General features: G+C 39.9%; 1 protein-coding gene across 12 annotated transcripts in view; it reads right to left on the bottom strand.

Annotated features, from left to right (window-relative positions):
- The window catches only part of C35H10orf67 (chromosome 35 C10orf67 homolog), a 111,033-nt gene that overhangs the window by 30,936 nt on the left and 62,391 nt on the right, over positions 1 to 17,706 (bottom strand). For all 12 annotated transcript variants that reach the window (XM_072955292.1, XM_072955293.1, XM_072955297.1 and 9 more), the window contains 5 exons: positions 15,848 to 15,907; positions 15,031 to 15,198; positions 3,576 to 3,635; positions 2,810 to 2,892; positions 2,670 to 2,735 (listed from right to left, as the gene is read on the bottom strand). In XM_072955292.1, the coding sequence (XP_072811393.1) occupies positions 2,670 to 2,735; positions 2,810 to 2,892; positions 3,576 to 3,635; positions 15,031 to 15,198; positions 15,848 to 15,907 (437 nt within the window). The remainder of the gene's footprint in view (positions 1 to 2,669; positions 2,736 to 2,809; positions 2,893 to 3,575; positions 3,636 to 15,030; positions 15,199 to 15,847; positions 15,908 to 17,706) is intronic.

The following is a 17,706-nucleotide window of genomic DNA, read 5'->3' as shown; positions in this document are numbered from 1 at the left end:
GCAAAGGGATACAAGTAAAAATGTCAACATGTTGGTATGAACTTATTTCTTTCATTTTTAAAACTACCTATCTTCCCGCCCTGAAAAGCAAACAGGAGGGAAGAGCCGCACGGGATATTAACACATACCATAGAAATCACAGTATAAGAACAGTTTGGAGAGGAAAAATAAATGGAATAGGGTAGGAACACTGAAACAGATTCCAGAATGTACTAGAACACAGTATATGACTAAAGTGGCCCCACAACCCAATCTAGAAAGGGTGGGCTGTTTAGTAGATGGTGCTGGGGAAAGTACTTCCCTTGGCATAGGAAGGCGACCTCCCAATGGAGTGAAGACCTAAACATGAGAGGTAAATCAAGAAGGCTTGTATAAAAGCGTGCGAGAACATTTTAGTGGAGATGGGGAAGGACTCTCTAAACACAAACCTAGGGCAAAAATACTAATGGATAAGAACTAAGAATTTCTGTACAATAAAGGACAGCATACACAAAGTTAATAGACTGGGAGAAGAAATATATAACATCTAAAATTGACGAAGAATACATAAAGGAATTTCACAACCGACAAGAAAGCAAAAGATGAAAACAGTTCACAAAAGAGGGAGGTCCTTTGGAAGGAAAACAGATTCAAAAAAGTTTTTGAGAGTTAGATATTAACAAATATTAGGACTCAGTCCTTGTACATCTCTGCTTTTCTCCAACACTCACTCTTAGTTGATCTCATTTAATCTCATGGCTTTAAATGCCATCTGTGCTAAATGCATCCCAGATGTATGTGCCCAGCCTCAACTTTCTTCTGAACTCCAGACTCATGTGCTCATTACTGCCATTAGACATCTATCCTTAAGTGACTAAGGCATCATAAATTTAATGTCTCAAAACTGAATTGACTTCCCACCAAAATGTGCTTGCTCGTCTCAGTTGAAAGGCGACTCTATCTTTCCCGTCATTTAGGTAAAATCCTTGCAATCATCCTTGACTTCTTTCTTTCCCGCTTTATCTCCAATCTTTCAACACATCCTACTTGCAAAATACACCCCAAATTTAATCATTTCTCAGCACCTCCACTGCTCCCATCCCAGTCAAATCACCATCTTGTTTTGCTTAAGAGAGGGTTATTCTTTCTGGAGTTCCTAACTTTCCTCCTTGCTTTTCCTTTGAGTTCTCTAGGGCCTTTTATCAACATAGAGGTCAAAATAATTCTTGTAAGACAGCAGGTCAGTTTGGGTCTTTCCTTAGTTCAAGATTTTCCAATGAGGTTTTAGGGCACCAACTCATTATTCTGAATATTGACAAATAAAGGGAATCAAGCATTTATCTTATCTCACCTGAAACCGTATTTCAGGGTAACTAAATAGTTGGGAGAAATTTTTTTCTTGAATAGAATTCAGCTAAGAAATGCAGAAGGTAAGATAAAATTCAAGTATCACCAATTTGCAACCCCTAATGAAATCTTGGATCATTGTTTGTGATCCCTGATGGATGTTCAGATTATTTGGAGAAAGGACAATGGTGAATTTTACAATATATGAACTAGGCTGATAACACGTGAATAAAATACAGCCAGACATTATGTGCCTTAAGAGGTGATTCAATGGGAATTACACAGAACTTCGAGGGAAGTAGTCTTGCCTAAAATACTGAACCTGAGTCAATCAACTCTGGATTTAAAGATCAGTTTGTAGAAAATACAGCTGAAGAAGGAAATACAGATAGAGGAACCACACAGCTACACACATGCACATTAACAATTAGCCAAATCCTGAATGTGAGACAGTCTATGTAACAAATGGGCATATTCCTCTAGAAAAACAATGGATTGGAGAAAATGGGGAGGTAAGTGGGACCATTACAGAAAAAAAAATAAATATTTAAAGGAGACAACACCCTAACGCAGTGGTCCACCTATCCTGGATCCCAATTTAAATAAACAACTGTAAAAGATTTCCTTAAGATAATCAAAAAGTCTGAATATGATCTGGTCAGTAAGTAATACTAAAGAATTTATATTGCTAACTGTATTAACTGTGATAATGACCCACTAGGCATGTAAATGAGAAAATTTTCTTATCGATTAAAAACAAAGCTTCTAGTGATTTCCCATTTCAAAGAAAAACTCCAAGTCTTCTATCTCACCGACCTCCTCTACCACTCTCCCCTGCTCACACCACTCCAGCCAGCTGGCTTCCTCACTCTCCTTGAACACACAAGCAAGCTCCCACCCCAGGACCTTTGTACTTGACATTCTTTCGCCTGGAAGTCTCTTCCAGGTAATCATATTGGCATGCTCCCTCACTCATTCAGGTCTCTATATTTGAAGACAAATATCATTATGTGCAAATGAGCAGGAAAATGATTAATAGTTCTATAGAGGAAGATGACCGTGTAACTCTGATTAAACCAGGTATCAGGTCTGTCCATCCTGTTGATCATTTAAATTTGAAACACTGAGATCCAAAATAAAACAGAGACTTGAATTATTTTTCCTTTGAAGTGACTTTTGACAACCCTTCTATTTTAGGCCAACTATTTTGCATTTCTTGTTAGAAGTGTGTGGGCATTTTATATTAGTTAATATATATAGATAAACACAAGGCCCCCAATTTCCTTAAAAGATGGTTGGTTGTATTTTTATAAATAGAATTTGTATTTATCACCATAGTATACCTGTTCCTGAGAATTAAGAATTTCTTTTCCCAGATTTTGTTCATCTGATCTGATTCCTTCTGACACCTGTAATAAATTTAGAGATGGTTAAATATTGTATTAGCTGCAAATGAACAATTATGAATTATTATTACCAGTACCTCTCTGTCTTCTTTTTCTGTTTCTCTAACTTAGCCTTTAATATTTCTATCTGCTCTTCCAAAACACGTTTCTCTTCTTCAATCTTTCAACAGAAAATACATCACAAAGTTAATTACATGAACAGTCCACCCCATTTCTCTGTAAATCTGAAAGTCTATTTTGATTAGTGGGCATATTCTAACTACCATCAAAAGTAATTTGAGGGAACAATGAGTCTCCCTTACTTGCAAATTCCCATAAATTGGAAACATTTAGGATCCCATGCCTCCATTTCCTGGAAAGGATTCACTTAAAAACAGCTGGCTCTAGACAACATTGCAAAGCAACCAAAATGTATCTCCACTGCCCCTCCCCTTACCAGGTGCCACTTTTTCTAAATCTCTTCCTCATAGGCAGCAGCTACCACCAGTTACTCTGTTTCCTCTTTCTATCTAAAGAGTCATCAGGAAAGGATCTAACCAACTCAGTCACATTAGAGCTTTCTGTCATTTCTCAGTATTCCTTATATTTCACAAGGGGACAAAGTTTTAGCAAAGAAATGAATCTATAACAATGGAATTTCAAGAATGTCCTGAATGACATTTCTTTGGGTTTGGGAGGGGTGTAACCCAGAATCGTACTATAGAGGCAATCAGGTCTTCTGTCTCTTCATTAGACTGATACTTTGTGTAGCTTTCAAAGCCACTGCTACTTTCTAAGAATAGTCAGCATCTATATAAACAATAATTAGGTTAAAAATAATGGTCGTATTAGTCAGTATTATACCTTAGTCACTGATGGTGTTGCCTCTTCTTCATGCATTACAACAGGTACAGCATATTTAACCTGGAAAGAAAATAACCAAAATGAATATAACATTTCAAATCAATGCATAAAGACGTGGTCTTTCTGCAGCTTACAGAAAGGCAAATGAGTTTAAAAGTATGCCACCGCCAGTCCCACAAGGGTCATGACTGCCTTATTTAATTTACAAGACTCAGTGTTTATCCATTGCATTTGTAATTGGACAACTACATCCCATTAAAATCAACTTTCTCACTACGGATGCTTTTTAATACATTACTCTGTAATTATATATTGGTCAAATTTTACCATTATACTTTTTTTTTTATTTTAATGAGCTGGGCAGTTATCACCCAGTGAAGTTACAAACTTAAAAAAAAAAACCTTTACTTTTTCTCAACTATCTTTTGGATTAAATTTAATTACTCCAGTTATAGATATTAAAAAGCTGCATTTCAAAATGGTTAAGTAAATCACATACTGCAATTTTTTTAGATTTTAATGCATTCATTTGCTCATTTATTTAACCATAAATGAATAAACTTTTATTTTAAATAATAATTATAATGAATTTTCACTTCTATAACTCTCCAATGATGCAGAGAGCAGATGGTAGTGAGAAAATATACTGAATATAAAAACCTGCTTGATTAGTTGTTCCTCTATTCCTATACAGCAGATGGGAAACAATTGCTTCTTATTAGCACCACTGTCTTATCTAGTGGGTTCTGTGACCAGAAAGCCCTTGATCTGTTGCCCATTTTGTTCGAATGGGCTCTGCCAAGCAGGGTTATCCTTAATTTCTCCTTTTTCTTGTGCCCGTATCATCCTGCATATTGAATTTTTAAAATTTTTAGTTAGAGTATTCTCGAGTAATTTATCTTGATTTGGATTCCATGAACGATAAACTTTTTGAGTCTTTACATGTTCAAAATATCTTTATTTTCCTTATATACTCGATTTAGACTTTAGCTGGATATAAAAAAGTTCAAACTTTTTTCTTCCTTTTGAAAACTTTGCCTTATTTTTTTATGGATATGTATCCTGATGAGAAAATTAATGTTTTCTTTTTTTGTCTCATTGTAGGTAAACTGGATTTTTTCCCCCTCTTTTCAATTCTCAGAGACCTAAAATTTCTCCACAATGTACCTGTATCAGTTCTAAGACACTTATTCCCTGTCTTGTTCAGCATTTTAGCATCTTTGAAACTGAGATGTCTTGTAGTTGGTGTGTATGTCGTAATTTAATTGGCAACAGGTTTTCCTTGCTAGTGGTACATAAAATAATGGTGTATCTTACAATCAGGGGCATCTGAGATTTGATTTTTTAAAAAAGTTGAGGGAACTATATTCAATACCTTGTAATAATTTTTAATGAAAAAATATGAAAACAAATATGTGTGTGTGTGTGTGTGTGTGTGTATACACATGCATGACTGGGACTTTGCGCTGTTCACCAGAAACTGACACATTGCAACTGACTACACTCCAATTAGAAAAAAAAAAAAAAGAGTTGACATTCTGCTTTTCTTTTCAACCCTGGTTAGCCCTTGGTGGGTCTGTCCCTCTGAATATTAATGTTTTTTCCCCTTAGCTAATGAAAGTTTTATTTTTTTTATTACTGTCTTACTTCCACTGTATCTGTTTTGTTTTCTAAAAACTCTGTTGGAAAGGTATTATACCTCTGGGATCTACCCTCTGTATTTTAACTTTTCTCATGATCTCTAACTGCCGCTTTGCACTATGTTCTAAGAGACTTTTTTTTTGTGCTTTATCTCCTAGATTATTAGTTAAGCTCTTTAGCTGGGTCAATCTTATTATTCAGCCTGCCCAATGCCTTTTTTTGTTTGTTTGTTTGTTTGTTTGTTGTTACTTCCAAGAAAGTGTTCTATTCCTCAAACTGTTCCTTTTCATGGTAACCTGTCCTTGCTTAATGGATAAAAGTTTCTCTTGAATGTTTCTCCAAAATGTATTTATTTTTTAAAATGTCTTTTAAGTTCTTATCTGTTTCCTAGATTAACTCTTTCCTACAGGTCCAACTGCTTTGTTCATGCTCTTTGTCCCTTCACTTATTAAATACTTACTATGTGCCATACGTACTTGCTATGTGTCCTACTATGTGTCCGGAAAAGTTCTAAGCACTAAAGGTACAACAGAAAACAAGGAGAGCTAAAGTAGAGGAGTTATATTAGAAAGGAATTATGAAAGAGAATTTGGGGCACTTTTTGAGTGAGAAGATAATTGCCTATAATTTCTTATGTGGCAACTAGATGGAGAATGGAACCATTCACAACGACTAAAAAAATAATAGCAATACAATTTTATGCTAGTTTTCTTTTTTTCTTCTTCTTTTCCTTATTTTTTTTGGTAAATTCAGATTCTGACACTTCAAGTTTGAGACACCCACGGCACAAATGAAAGCATGTAAAAGGTAACCAGGACAAGGGCTTGGAATCTGGAAGCACCGTTGATCCTAGGAGTTATCAGTGTGTTAGTAGATGCTAAAGACTCGGATAAGACTATTCATGAAATTTCTAGAAAGAGAAGAACAGAAGGTCAGGAATGGAGGCCTGTGCCCAGGTGTGGCCGATGCACAGTTCGGATTTATCCCCAGGCTGACAGGATTCTCAGCACTGCCTTAATCCTGAACTGGGACCCTAACCCACTGCTCTTCCATTAGCTCACTGAAGTCCCGCTCCATCAGTGCCCACAGTCCTGGAGAGCTTTCTGGTGGTCCTACAACTACCCAGATTATTGTTCCCTTGGTTGTCTATATAGCGCCCTGGAGAAAACTACCACCTCCCACCACCAGCAGAGTGACTCAGTCTTCCCAAGGTCCATGTGACAGGCAGCAAGCCAAAAACAGAGCCTAAGGCACAACACCACCAGCTGAACAAAACAGTGAAAGCCTTTTGTTACCATTAGCCTTCCTTGGCCTCCAAAAAGTGGGAGTCCCCCAAGTCATAGGAGGCATGCATTTTGGGGGCTCCCTCCACCTGTTTGTTCTCAAAGAGCACAATCCACTTGAATTGCCTCTCTGACCAGGTCACAAGCAATACAGAGTAAGTTCACTGCCATCTGGATTACAGTGGACCAAGGAAATCACTGGGGTAAGAGCCCAGACTTTGGCAGGCCCTTGCCCATATGCTAATGGGAACAAGCTAATGCAAATTTAAAAAACGAATCCACAGGAAGTTAGGAAAACAAATTGGCAAAACCAAGTAGGTGTCCACTTAGAAAGACATCTACATTTACTTATTTCACTGCACCTGAAGTCCCATCAGTAACTGCAAGTCTATTAAAAAAGAAAAAAAAAGAAAGATTCTGTTTAAAGTCACCTACAGTAAAAACTAGGACCGATTTTTAAGGCCCTCTTTTCCTGACTCTTACATAATGATCAACTCCGTCATAGCTAGAGATAAGACTGTACTAAAGCGTATCTTCTGTAAAGCAAATAACTATTCAGTCTCTCCCAAAGACAATACTGTTAGAATAATAAAACAGCACATGTAGACTAGAGTGTTTGCTCTCCAGTTTGAGATGAACTTTCAACTCTCCTGCAGCACGTTATTTTGAATCCTGGCTCTGTCCACAGTAAACTGTCATTTTGTTTTGCCAGCTGCTGACATTCCACTTTCTCTGGAATACATGTCCTGGTCCTTATGTGGCTACTTTATTGACAGGTGCAAATGCTGGACTGCCAAACAACAGGTAGAGGTGACAATGAATGGTAATATAAATGTAGATCACTCCCTAAGTAGGAAAATGTAAAATAATAATAAAGATAATCAAACACTGTGTTTAGAAATAATTCATTATAAATATTTCTCATTTTCTTTTGAATTTGTACATATTTTTATAACTAAAAATCCATAAAATTAAGAAATAGTTTTACTTATAAGAGAAATTACGATTCTTAAATTTGTTTCCTACTTTTAAGCACTTAAAACATGTTTTAAAATACCCAACACTTAAAACACATAATCTAAATTTGGTATCAACAGCCCAGGTTTGCAACAACAGAAGTGCAATTATGTTTCTAATTCACAAACTTTCCTCTGAAACTTTGGCCATTTGTCCCAGGTTTAATGCCTCCTTAATTCTCTCCTTTAAACCCTCAAATACATTACTATCAAAACAATCTTTCTAACTCATGAAGAAAGATGATCTTCTGTCCCTAAAATTTCCTTAATCTTGACTTTCACATTATCTTTTTTTTTTTTCTGATTACCTTCTAAACAAACAACTATTTTTGAACACCAGTAATGTACGACTGGGTGGTGGCTGGTGTAGGGGAGAGAGGAGAGCGATGCAATTGCAGCCTGTGTGCTTACAGTTTGGTGAGAAGAGACTTAAGGATGAGGAACGCTGAGGATATAGCACAGGAGGTTGTCTCTAAGCAAGCCCTAATCACTGTGTAGGCCCGAAGTCCAAACAAAACACTGACCTCCGCATATCAGTGGTAAATTTTTTTCTAACAAAATCATTAGCATTCAATTTCAAAATTCTTTCAAAAATAGGACAAGACTCCTTATTTGATGTACCCCAAGGGTGCCACTCCACATCTGCCAAGGGGCCGTGAGACATCTTGGCAGATGACTGGACTATGAAGCCCTATAGAAACCAGGCTGATTCAGGTTATATGCAAACCTCAAGCACATCTGCCCAGTGGCCTGGAAGGTCACGGAAGTCTATACAGGTTGGTCTCTTCACCTGGCTCCGCATCACCCTAGACTTCATGTTCACTGCAGGAAGTCAGGACTACAGAAGCAGCACATACATCTCTCATCAAATGATTCTATCTAAAACCTTTATAACCACAACTCTTCCATGACGGTAATCTCTCTATGAAAGATGATAAAGCCATTGTTTATAATAACAAAAGAATAGCAAAAATGTCTTTAAAAGGCACTAGTAAATTGATAGATATTGCTTAAGTAAATTGTGCTACTTCTGTGGAGTGAAATACTATACATGATTAATTATACACATACATAGATAGATATAGATATTCAGTGGTATTGAACAACATTCCCTGTAACTTGCTGTGTGTGCAAATCTGCATGATTTGTCTGCAAGGATGCTCACAAGAGGTTTTCAATGATTATCTCTGGGTGGTAGGATTCTTTTTTCTTTCTTCTTTTGATGTTTCTTTACTGAGCAAATTTTGTGTAATAAGTATGAATCCGTTAAAAAAAATAATGGAACACATCTGGCTCCCTCATAGGATGCAAAAAAATGCCACTCCCACACTAACAACAAGAAAAATCCAGACACACTACAAAATCACAACTTTTCTTGAACTCATCAGAAAACTGAGGTCACAACCAGGTAACTGAACTCCAGAGAGGAACAAGCCCTTCCAAGGCGAGAAGAGACAAATAAACAGCCTCACCCACAGCAGAAGGAACACCATGGCAGGGGTAACACAAGCAGGCAAGAAAAATAAGCTAAAATACAAAGTAGCGGGGAGCAGGTACAGGCTAGCAGGGCGGACTGAAGTAGCTGAGAGCCCATGTTAACAGGGGAGTTCTCACTCACAGCTTTGTCTCTGTCCCCACAAATGCTTGTGAGAAAAGCTGAGGGCAGGACAGGAAACTTGTGAATCAGGCAGGCTTGAATGGACAAATAAGAGTTTCACAGTGACTTTCTGCAGAGCTCTTATAAAATTTATTTTAAAAATTGGTTTTTTTTTTTTTTTTTTGCGTAGGGGAGGGTAGGTCTATTTATTTATTTATTTATTTATTTTTAGAGGAAGTACTGGGGATTGAACCCATGACCCCCTGCATGCTAAGCATGTGCTCTACCACTTGAGCTATACCCTCCTCACTGAAATGCTATCTTTACCACTGAAGACTAAGCTCTTTGGTGGGAGGTTTCTGGAGGTTCCTACCAACTGATCCCTTGTCCACTAGCTGCTTGGGTGCTTCCATCTGAATGTTTTTTTGTTGCTTTCCTAATAGGTGTTCGCCTAGCTCTTCCAATGGTTGTAAAAGAATCTAAAATTATTAAAATCTTTCTCGTTTTAATATAAAAGTTACCTTTAAAATATGCATATGCCTTACTTAATGTAAACCAGACAGAAATGTCATGTTATCTGGGTCAGAATCCACTTGCAGACTCTCAGTTAAGAGACGGACTAGAATCACACCCTATATTGTTCAAGCTCATGTCCATCATTCTGGTGGCATGAAGCCCAATATGGGTTCCCATGTGCTTTCAGCCACTGAACTAACTAGACTCCATACACTTCACGGCACTGGTGTAGGTAACTCCTTATTCTATTCTGGAGATATGTACTATTACAGTCGACAGAGAAATGTCTCCCACATAGAGACTGGTGACGGAGACCCTCAGGCTATTTTTAAGATACTTTAAAGTCTAAATATCAGTGTACCTTGATTCCCTAATAAAGTTGCATAGGCTAATAAAACATTAGAACTCTTACAGTTTGGCCTGCATAAAGTAAGTACAGTGAGCTATGACTGGTTGTCTAAGGTTGATCAGAAATACAAGTTAGGAGTGATAGGTAAGAGGTGAATAAATAAGCGAAAAGCAAATAACTGTCCTTTGATTACTTCAGTTTTTTGATGAACAAGCAGAGACTTCATGGAGGAAAAGAAATCAAAAAGGCATTACATGAAGAAAAGTCTTAAGTACCACTGTCTGCGAAAAGACATTCCTAAAGAAAGGGGAACTGACGTATGTTTTAACTTATATAAACTAATACCCAGGATTTGAGGAGAAACCTGGGACCTGGGGTGACTCGGCTTGAAGAGGTCAAGGCTGGAGAAAATGACAGGTTGGCAGAGTTGGATCCAAGGAGCATGGCCAATAGTCCAACAGCAGCAGCCGATGGAGTGTTGCTGCCTTAGGCTGATGTGGGCTAGTGTCCATCCTGGGGCTGTTTGACAGCAGTGAGTCTGTGATGGAAGTCACAGCAGGACTGGGATAGGCCATGATGGTCATTAGGATGAGGGGCAGCATGACAAGAGTTCAGGGGCTGAGGCTCCAGTCTGGGCAGCGTCAGGACTCTGGTCAAATGACCTGGTGTTCGAGACTGGCCCCAACTCCCAGTGTGAGCTGGAAAGAAACCCACAGCTAAAACCCAGGTAGATGGAGTAGAGTAACCCCATGCAGTGAGATGGTGGCCCTGCGGGCTCCTGGATGACGTTTCTTCTGTTCCCACCAAGATGTCACCCATGGTCAGGTCCTAGCATCTGCCCAGGACTGACAGTGTAGATGAACTCTACGTGTATACACTCTGGTTATCATTTTCCGGCTTTCCTCTTTTAAATATTTTATTATGTTGAGGGAGATGGACTTAAAAATTGTCTGAAGGGTTTTTACCATCTTTACTGCATGTAAATGAAGAATAGAAACTGATAACAAATCTCAAGTTTATCTTTTCCTGATTTCCACACCAATAACTTAGGTCCTTAAATTATACTAAAATATTAGAATTTCTACAAGTAAATTGTTATAATTGTTCCCCAACAAAAATAAACAAGAAGAAAACAAGGCGTAAAACCTCTCAGGTGATTTTTAATTTAAAAAAATTTATCAACACAACATTGTAAACTGACTATAACTCAATAAAAATAGGGAAAAATTTTAAAAAGGAAAAGAAAAACATTTAAAATTTTTTTCATTTGTGAACATTGGATATTATTTTCACTAAAAAATTTTTAGTTCCACATATACTGAAAATATTTAACTTATCATCAAACTACTCAGAATAAAATAATACAGAAAGTAAAAGCCACCTTCAATTGAATTTTAAGTATGATATTATTCAGATTTTTTTCAGTTTTGGTCTCTGAGAGCAGAATCTAAAGACGAATTCACTTTAGTGGCAAATGAAAAACTTGGTTTTAAAATAAAACAAGTAATTGCAGTTATGATTTCAATTGTCTCTACATTTTAAAGTTGTTCATGTTAGGAAACAAAGATCCAGTATGGTAAAGAAAATTCTTTTGGGTCAACATAATCTGTTAAAATACAGTAAATATTCTTTGGCAGCCCCTGAAGACGATCACATCCTAGCTCTGGGTTATTCCACCACCCGGGGGGAGGGGGCAAGATCGACAAGGAGCAAAATGCTGGCTTTCCCACGTAGCTCTGAAGAGCTATGAACTGCCTGCTTTATCAACCCAAGCCCAGGGGAAAAATAATGATATAATGAAACAATGAACGGACTATATTAATTTCTTCTCTGATGGAGCTTATTTTCAACTTCACAGGCAAACCAATCAGGGGAAAGGGATGTATAGGAAAGGGGTGGGAAAGATTTTCCTCTCACCCACCTGGCCTCTAGCACTATATACCATCACAGTTCTATATCCTATAGTAGTAATAATTTTTAAAAAATTACCAGCTTGCAGGGTGACTATGGCCATAACCGCAAAACAACTGCAGAATATTTCACCTCACAGTTCTTGAATGCCAAAAGAATATGTTCTAGAGTTTTTATTAAAGTTTTTTATGATGTACAGATTGCTGTGCGTGGAGCGAAGTTGAAGAATGGGAGTATGACTGACTTTGTCCTGTGTCCCATTTCCCACACAGAAGGACCCTGATGCTTTCTGCAGATCTAAGCACTCACCATATGTCCCATCAGCATCGACAGGTTACCCCGTGAAAGCTCAGAAGTCTTCTAGGGGAGCATTTACTGGGTGCAACCTTAATTAACTAATTACCCTGGAGCGGGGAGGGGAAAAACCTGGGAATCCAATGTAACCTTGTTACGTGAAACCTCAGTATTTGAAATGTTTCAGAGCTATCAAAAAATAAACTTTACACCAAAACGCTGTCCAAATACAAATCTCATGTTGGGAAATCTTTCATAAATAGGAATCAGACAGCAATGTTCCTACCGGGCTGTTCAGACTGGCTAAACACTCGGTTTATCGCTGTGTGCGCACTGTGTGAAGCACGTGGTGCCGTTCCCACCAAATGACACAGATTTCAAAAAATAAGTATGACTAATTAGATAAGGTAAATGACTGATGTAAAAAAGTTCCTGCAGCAAGCTCTCCGTTTGGTCATTTACACGCAGTAAAGATGATAAAACCCTTCAGAGACTATTTTTAAGTCCAACTACCTTGACATAATAAAACATTTAAGAGAGAGAAGCAGGGAAATGATAACCAGAGTGCATACACGCAGACTTCATCTGGGATAAGGAATACAGCACGCACGGAAGTGATGGAAGGGAGTAGCAGGATTATTAAGAGTAACAGGATTATTCCTCGCAAAGGTGTATATGAAAGCAGTAACGGGGAGCTAGAAAAATATATTTCTCTTTAACATCGAGTCAATTCCCATGAAAATGCAAACACCAGCTTACGTCATCTCTCCCCTCCCCACCCCCGCCCAGTTTTAACTTATTGTTACACATTAACTTCAGAGTCTCTCCTGCTGAACAAAATGGACTGTTAAAGCTTTGGAAACATCTAGGTAGCAATCAGTCTGGTCAGAAGGAAAGGCTGTGACACGAAGGGAAAATCCTACTGAAATGACACCCTCTCAGAGACCCTGTCTGCCCCTGTCTCCCCCTGCTGGTGCATTTTCCGTCAGGGGCGGTATTTCTGCCCCTCATGGCTGTGACTTCGGAAGCTCAATTTTGAGCTGTCCATTGGGGCCACTGGAGTTTCTAATCTGCAATTCTAGGGTTTAGTTTCTGCCCTGGGCCTGCAGTGAGGACCGGGCAGCTCCCCTGGCTGCCGTGAGCTCAGGGTGGAGGCTCCGTTGCTCTGTCCCCATCAGTTGCTGGAATCCTGCTCTGTAATCCTCCCTGCCATCCTCTCAGAGCTTTGGACCACAGACCCCTGCACATGACCTGATTTCATGGCAGCTGACAGAGCTTTCTGGAACAGGACATCACCTCCACCACAGGCTCCTTAAGGCTCAGGCTTGGACCAGAGCCCCTCACCCAGTAAGGCTGGGCCCCCACCAAGGTCAGCAGGCAGCACCTCACACTCAGCCCAGGGGGTTGCTTTTTGGTTGTTTTGCTTTTTGTTTTCTCATGGGCCTCTCCCCATCAAACAAACAAACAAACAAGCAAACAAAACCCAACTTGCCAAACCTGGATTCTAAACATCTTACATCTAGGACCCAGTCACTGGTGAAGTCATACACTGTAGTCCCCAAATGTCATTCTCTCCTCCTTGGGAAATAACATTGATTTCCAGTTGTTGATACTTCCTAACTTTCTGCAAAGTGTGAGTGATTTCAGAGAAGAATGCCTTTTCTACCCAGTGGGGTGACCTGCAGTGGTATAACGCCCTGGCCTTTCTCTGCCTGCTCTCCGCCTCCTAAGCTGGGTTCCAGCAGTGAGCACCTGCCTGAGGAGTCAGCGAGAGGACCAGATCTCTTCTCACCCCTGCTTGGAGTGAGGCTGACACAGCGAGCAAGATTCTGCTCTGCTCTCCTGCCCTAAATGTTGGAGAGGCAGATCTGCCCCCTGCGGGGGAAGGAGGAAGAACATGGGGACACGTGGAAACAACACAAAGGCGTAAGGGGAAACAACACAAAGGCGTAAGGGAAAACAAAATGTGCTAGTGGACAGACAGAGTCTTTCCAGGAAGGGCTGTACCTTGGCTGTGTGTGTCACCAGCCGGCCTCTAAGCTTTCTGAAAGTCAGCGTGGAGAAGGACCCTGGACTGGCTGCATGATTCCCAGTGCCCGCTGGACACGTCAACTGCTCAGAGAAGTGCAACTCTTCCCATAACTAACTGCAGAAGAAAGTTTCCCCACCGGCTCCTTACAAAGGAGGACCGAGTAATGCAGTTAGCAGCATCTTTGCACTGTCCACACAATAAGCCAACACTGAGTCGAATGTCACAGATCTGCTTCTTAACATGCCTTTAACGCAGACCAGCAGGACCACCGCAGTCAGGCAGAAGGGATTCTGATTATTTGGAGGCAAGTGGGGCAAGGAGAGCAATACCATATAATTCATGCACACATGTCCCTGACAGTATGAGTTAATCCTCTGTAGATTTAGAACAGTCCATGAGCAAATGGACTGTACACACGCATGTCCTTCAGGGAATCTTCAGGAAGCTTCTGATAGATACTGGGCAGTAATGAATTAGAGGTGATACATCCCAGAAAGTGCTTGCAATGTGGCTTCTCCATCTTGCTAATTTAATAGAGAGCCACGAAGGCTTAGTGACTCGGTGAAATAAACCACCAAGCTAAGGATAATGGTGGCATCCTCCTGGGTGAGGGGACTGAAAAGGACATGCCGTTGCTGGGAAGAGCAGCCAGAGCCCCTGCCCAGCTGCGTGCAGAGGGAGCGGGGGGGAGTGGGGGGTTGGAGGCTGCGGGCTCCATGCTGGACAGGAGGAGGGGTGTGGAGGCTGCAGCAGCACAGTGGCCTCTCTGCAGATGAAGGAAGTGTCACAGGGCATCATCCTGTGAGTGGGTCTTACCGTGGGCTGCTCTTCCTTTAAAGGCTTCATTGGACTCTTGACTCGTTTGGTCTTAAAATGCAATAAACTGATGGAGGAGGAATGTGGCCTCGAAACACCTGCACTCTTGGGCTGTGAGGGCTGCGGGGACAAAGTGGTTTCTTTCTCCTTGAGTGTTTCTCTGATGCCCTGGCACAAAAAAACCATTCTGTTATCCTCGTTTCATGCTTCAGGTCCATGCCCCTCCCTTTGCCTCCCTTGCCCTCCTCTCCTGAACTAGAATCCCAGGGCTGAAGTTTTCACCCCCAAAGGGCCTGGATCTATTCTTGCTCCCAGGCCCACCATTCCCCTTCCACCACCCCCCACCCACTTGGCCTGATATAGTTTGCAGGAGGGGCCTGTTTTTCTGCTTCTCCCACTGATGCTCCTGTACTAAGAACATGCCAACAGATCAGTGTTTCCTGGAAGCACCTGGAAAGGTGGGGGTCTTCATGGAGTGGGGTGAGCTGTAGCTTGAGGTGTGTATCTTCTTTGTAAGGAGGCGGGAGAGCAGCAGGTAGGAATGAAGGGACAGGAGTCTGAAGGGACAGGGCACTGAGCCTAAGATCTGGCACATCAGATGGCACCTTCCACTCACTCTCTCCCCACTACTCTCCACCATTAGCCTCCTGGTCACCCATTCACCCTTCTTGCCTCACTCTTAAGCATTTTCTCCTTCAAACTAAGATGTTGGAAAGTGAAAAGCCTCGGGGTGGTATGTACAATTTCTTCAACCCAGATGCCCAAATCAAAGCTGAACAGAATAAAAAAGAAAAAAAAAAAGAACTTAAAAGCAAACCTTGGTGCCTGTGGCGTCAAACTTTCTTCTCATTTCAATGTCCTCTTTCTGTTTATTAACCTGTGAGATTAAAGACCCATATCATGTTATCATTTGCAAAGATTAAAAAAGAGGCTTTTCAGTAAAACTTCCTTAAGCAATGAAAGAGTAGCACTTTAAACATTCCACTGCCAAAACTATTATGGGAATATAAGTTATAATCTTGAATATGAATTAGAAGAGAAAATAAATTTGTACCCAGGAAAAAAGTACTTATAAGTGAACAGGAATAGATAAAATTGTAAATATTTAAAGTCACTGGCATGTGTTTATTTCTTTAAGCATAACAGGCATTATACGAAAACATGCATTCTTTGCTTATGAGGTAATAATTTGTTTCATGTATTATTATAATAGCTATAAATCCCAGGCTTTTTAAGATATTTTTGCAGAAATTTCAGATAGTAGCCAAACTTCAGTAATTTAATGAAAAAACTTTAGCTTAAAAAGTTAATTCTAATTTCCAGGTAAAAAGGCATTTTATCAATGTGTATGTGTGTGTGTATATATATGTATATATATATATACACACTTTGATATATATTTAAATTGAGATATTATTGACATGTAACAGGTGTACAACATAATGATTCAATATTTGCATATATTACAAAATGATTACAATGAGTCTAGCTAACACCTATCATTATACATGTTATAATTTTTTCTTATATTGGGAACTTCTGCTCTCTTAGCAGCTTTCAGATAAGCAATACAGCATTATTAACTACAGTCACCATGTTGTACATTATATTCCCCTAACTTACTTTTTATTACTATAAATTTGTGCCTTCTGAACAGCTTTACCCATTTAATCCCGCACCTCACACCTCTGGCAACTGTGAATCTGTTCTCTGTATCTATGAGTTTGGGTTTTGGTTTTTTTAATCCACCTGTATGTGAGATCATATGGTATCTATTTTTTCTCCATCTGACTTATTTCACTTAGCATAATTTCCTCAAAGCCCATCTATGTTGTTGCAAATGGCAAAAAAAAGAAAAAATTAATGCATGTTTCAATAATATTAAGTTTTTTTTCATAATATAAATTTATGAGTAATGCTAGTGATTTTAATTCTGGCTGATCTTTTTATGAAATTAAACAATGATGAGAAATACATCTAACCATTCATTTCATTGGTATCTGAACAACAACTACAACAGATTTTCAAACCTCTCTCTCACCTACTGATACAGAGCAGAATTCAACAGAAAGCAGGTCTGTCTCATGAAATCTTTCTTTTTTTTTTAAAGGTGAAAATAATGGCAAACTTTATTGGCATAAATCACAGGAACTGAAATGGGGGGAAAGCCAGGTTATAAGTTTACAGAGGAAAAAAAAAAGAAAAAAAATCAAATCATCAAATAACCACTGACCCAGCGAGTGGACCTCTGAAACCCCACGCCCCCTAGGGGAAGGGCCTGGGCAGGTCACTGTAAACAGAGCAGTAAGGCCTATGGGTGGAAGTGGAGACATCAGACCTGTAGGGGGAGGGTCCTGGCTGACCTTCCCAGACCCCGGCTGCTCCCAGCCCTGCCACCAAGGAGGGACCCTCTTCAGGACCACAGCACACTCAGCCTCTGCTGTATCTGGAACCCCAGCTCTGCCTGTTTCATCCTCGGGGGAGAGCACTCTGGGGGCTTCCTGCTGTCTCAGCAGGATCCTGTCTCTCTGCCCAGAATCCTATCAGGTCCCCTTGCAACAACCTGGGCTCTTTCCCCCAGGCCTCCAGTCTCCAGGGAGGGCAGGAAATGTGGGGACATGATGCACTCAGTGGAATCAACAAGGCTAACAGTCAAAATCAGATACCAGTTCCTGA

This window comes from Vicugna pacos, chromosome 35 (genome assembly GCF_048564905.1).
Source record: "Vicugna pacos chromosome 35, VicPac4, whole genome shotgun sequence".
Classification (NCBI taxonomy): domain Eukaryota; kingdom Metazoa; phylum Chordata; class Mammalia; order Artiodactyla; family Camelidae; genus Vicugna; species Vicugna pacos.
The sequence above is the reverse complement of the archived record's forward strand: the minus strand, read 5'-3'. Positions and strand labels throughout refer to the sequence as shown.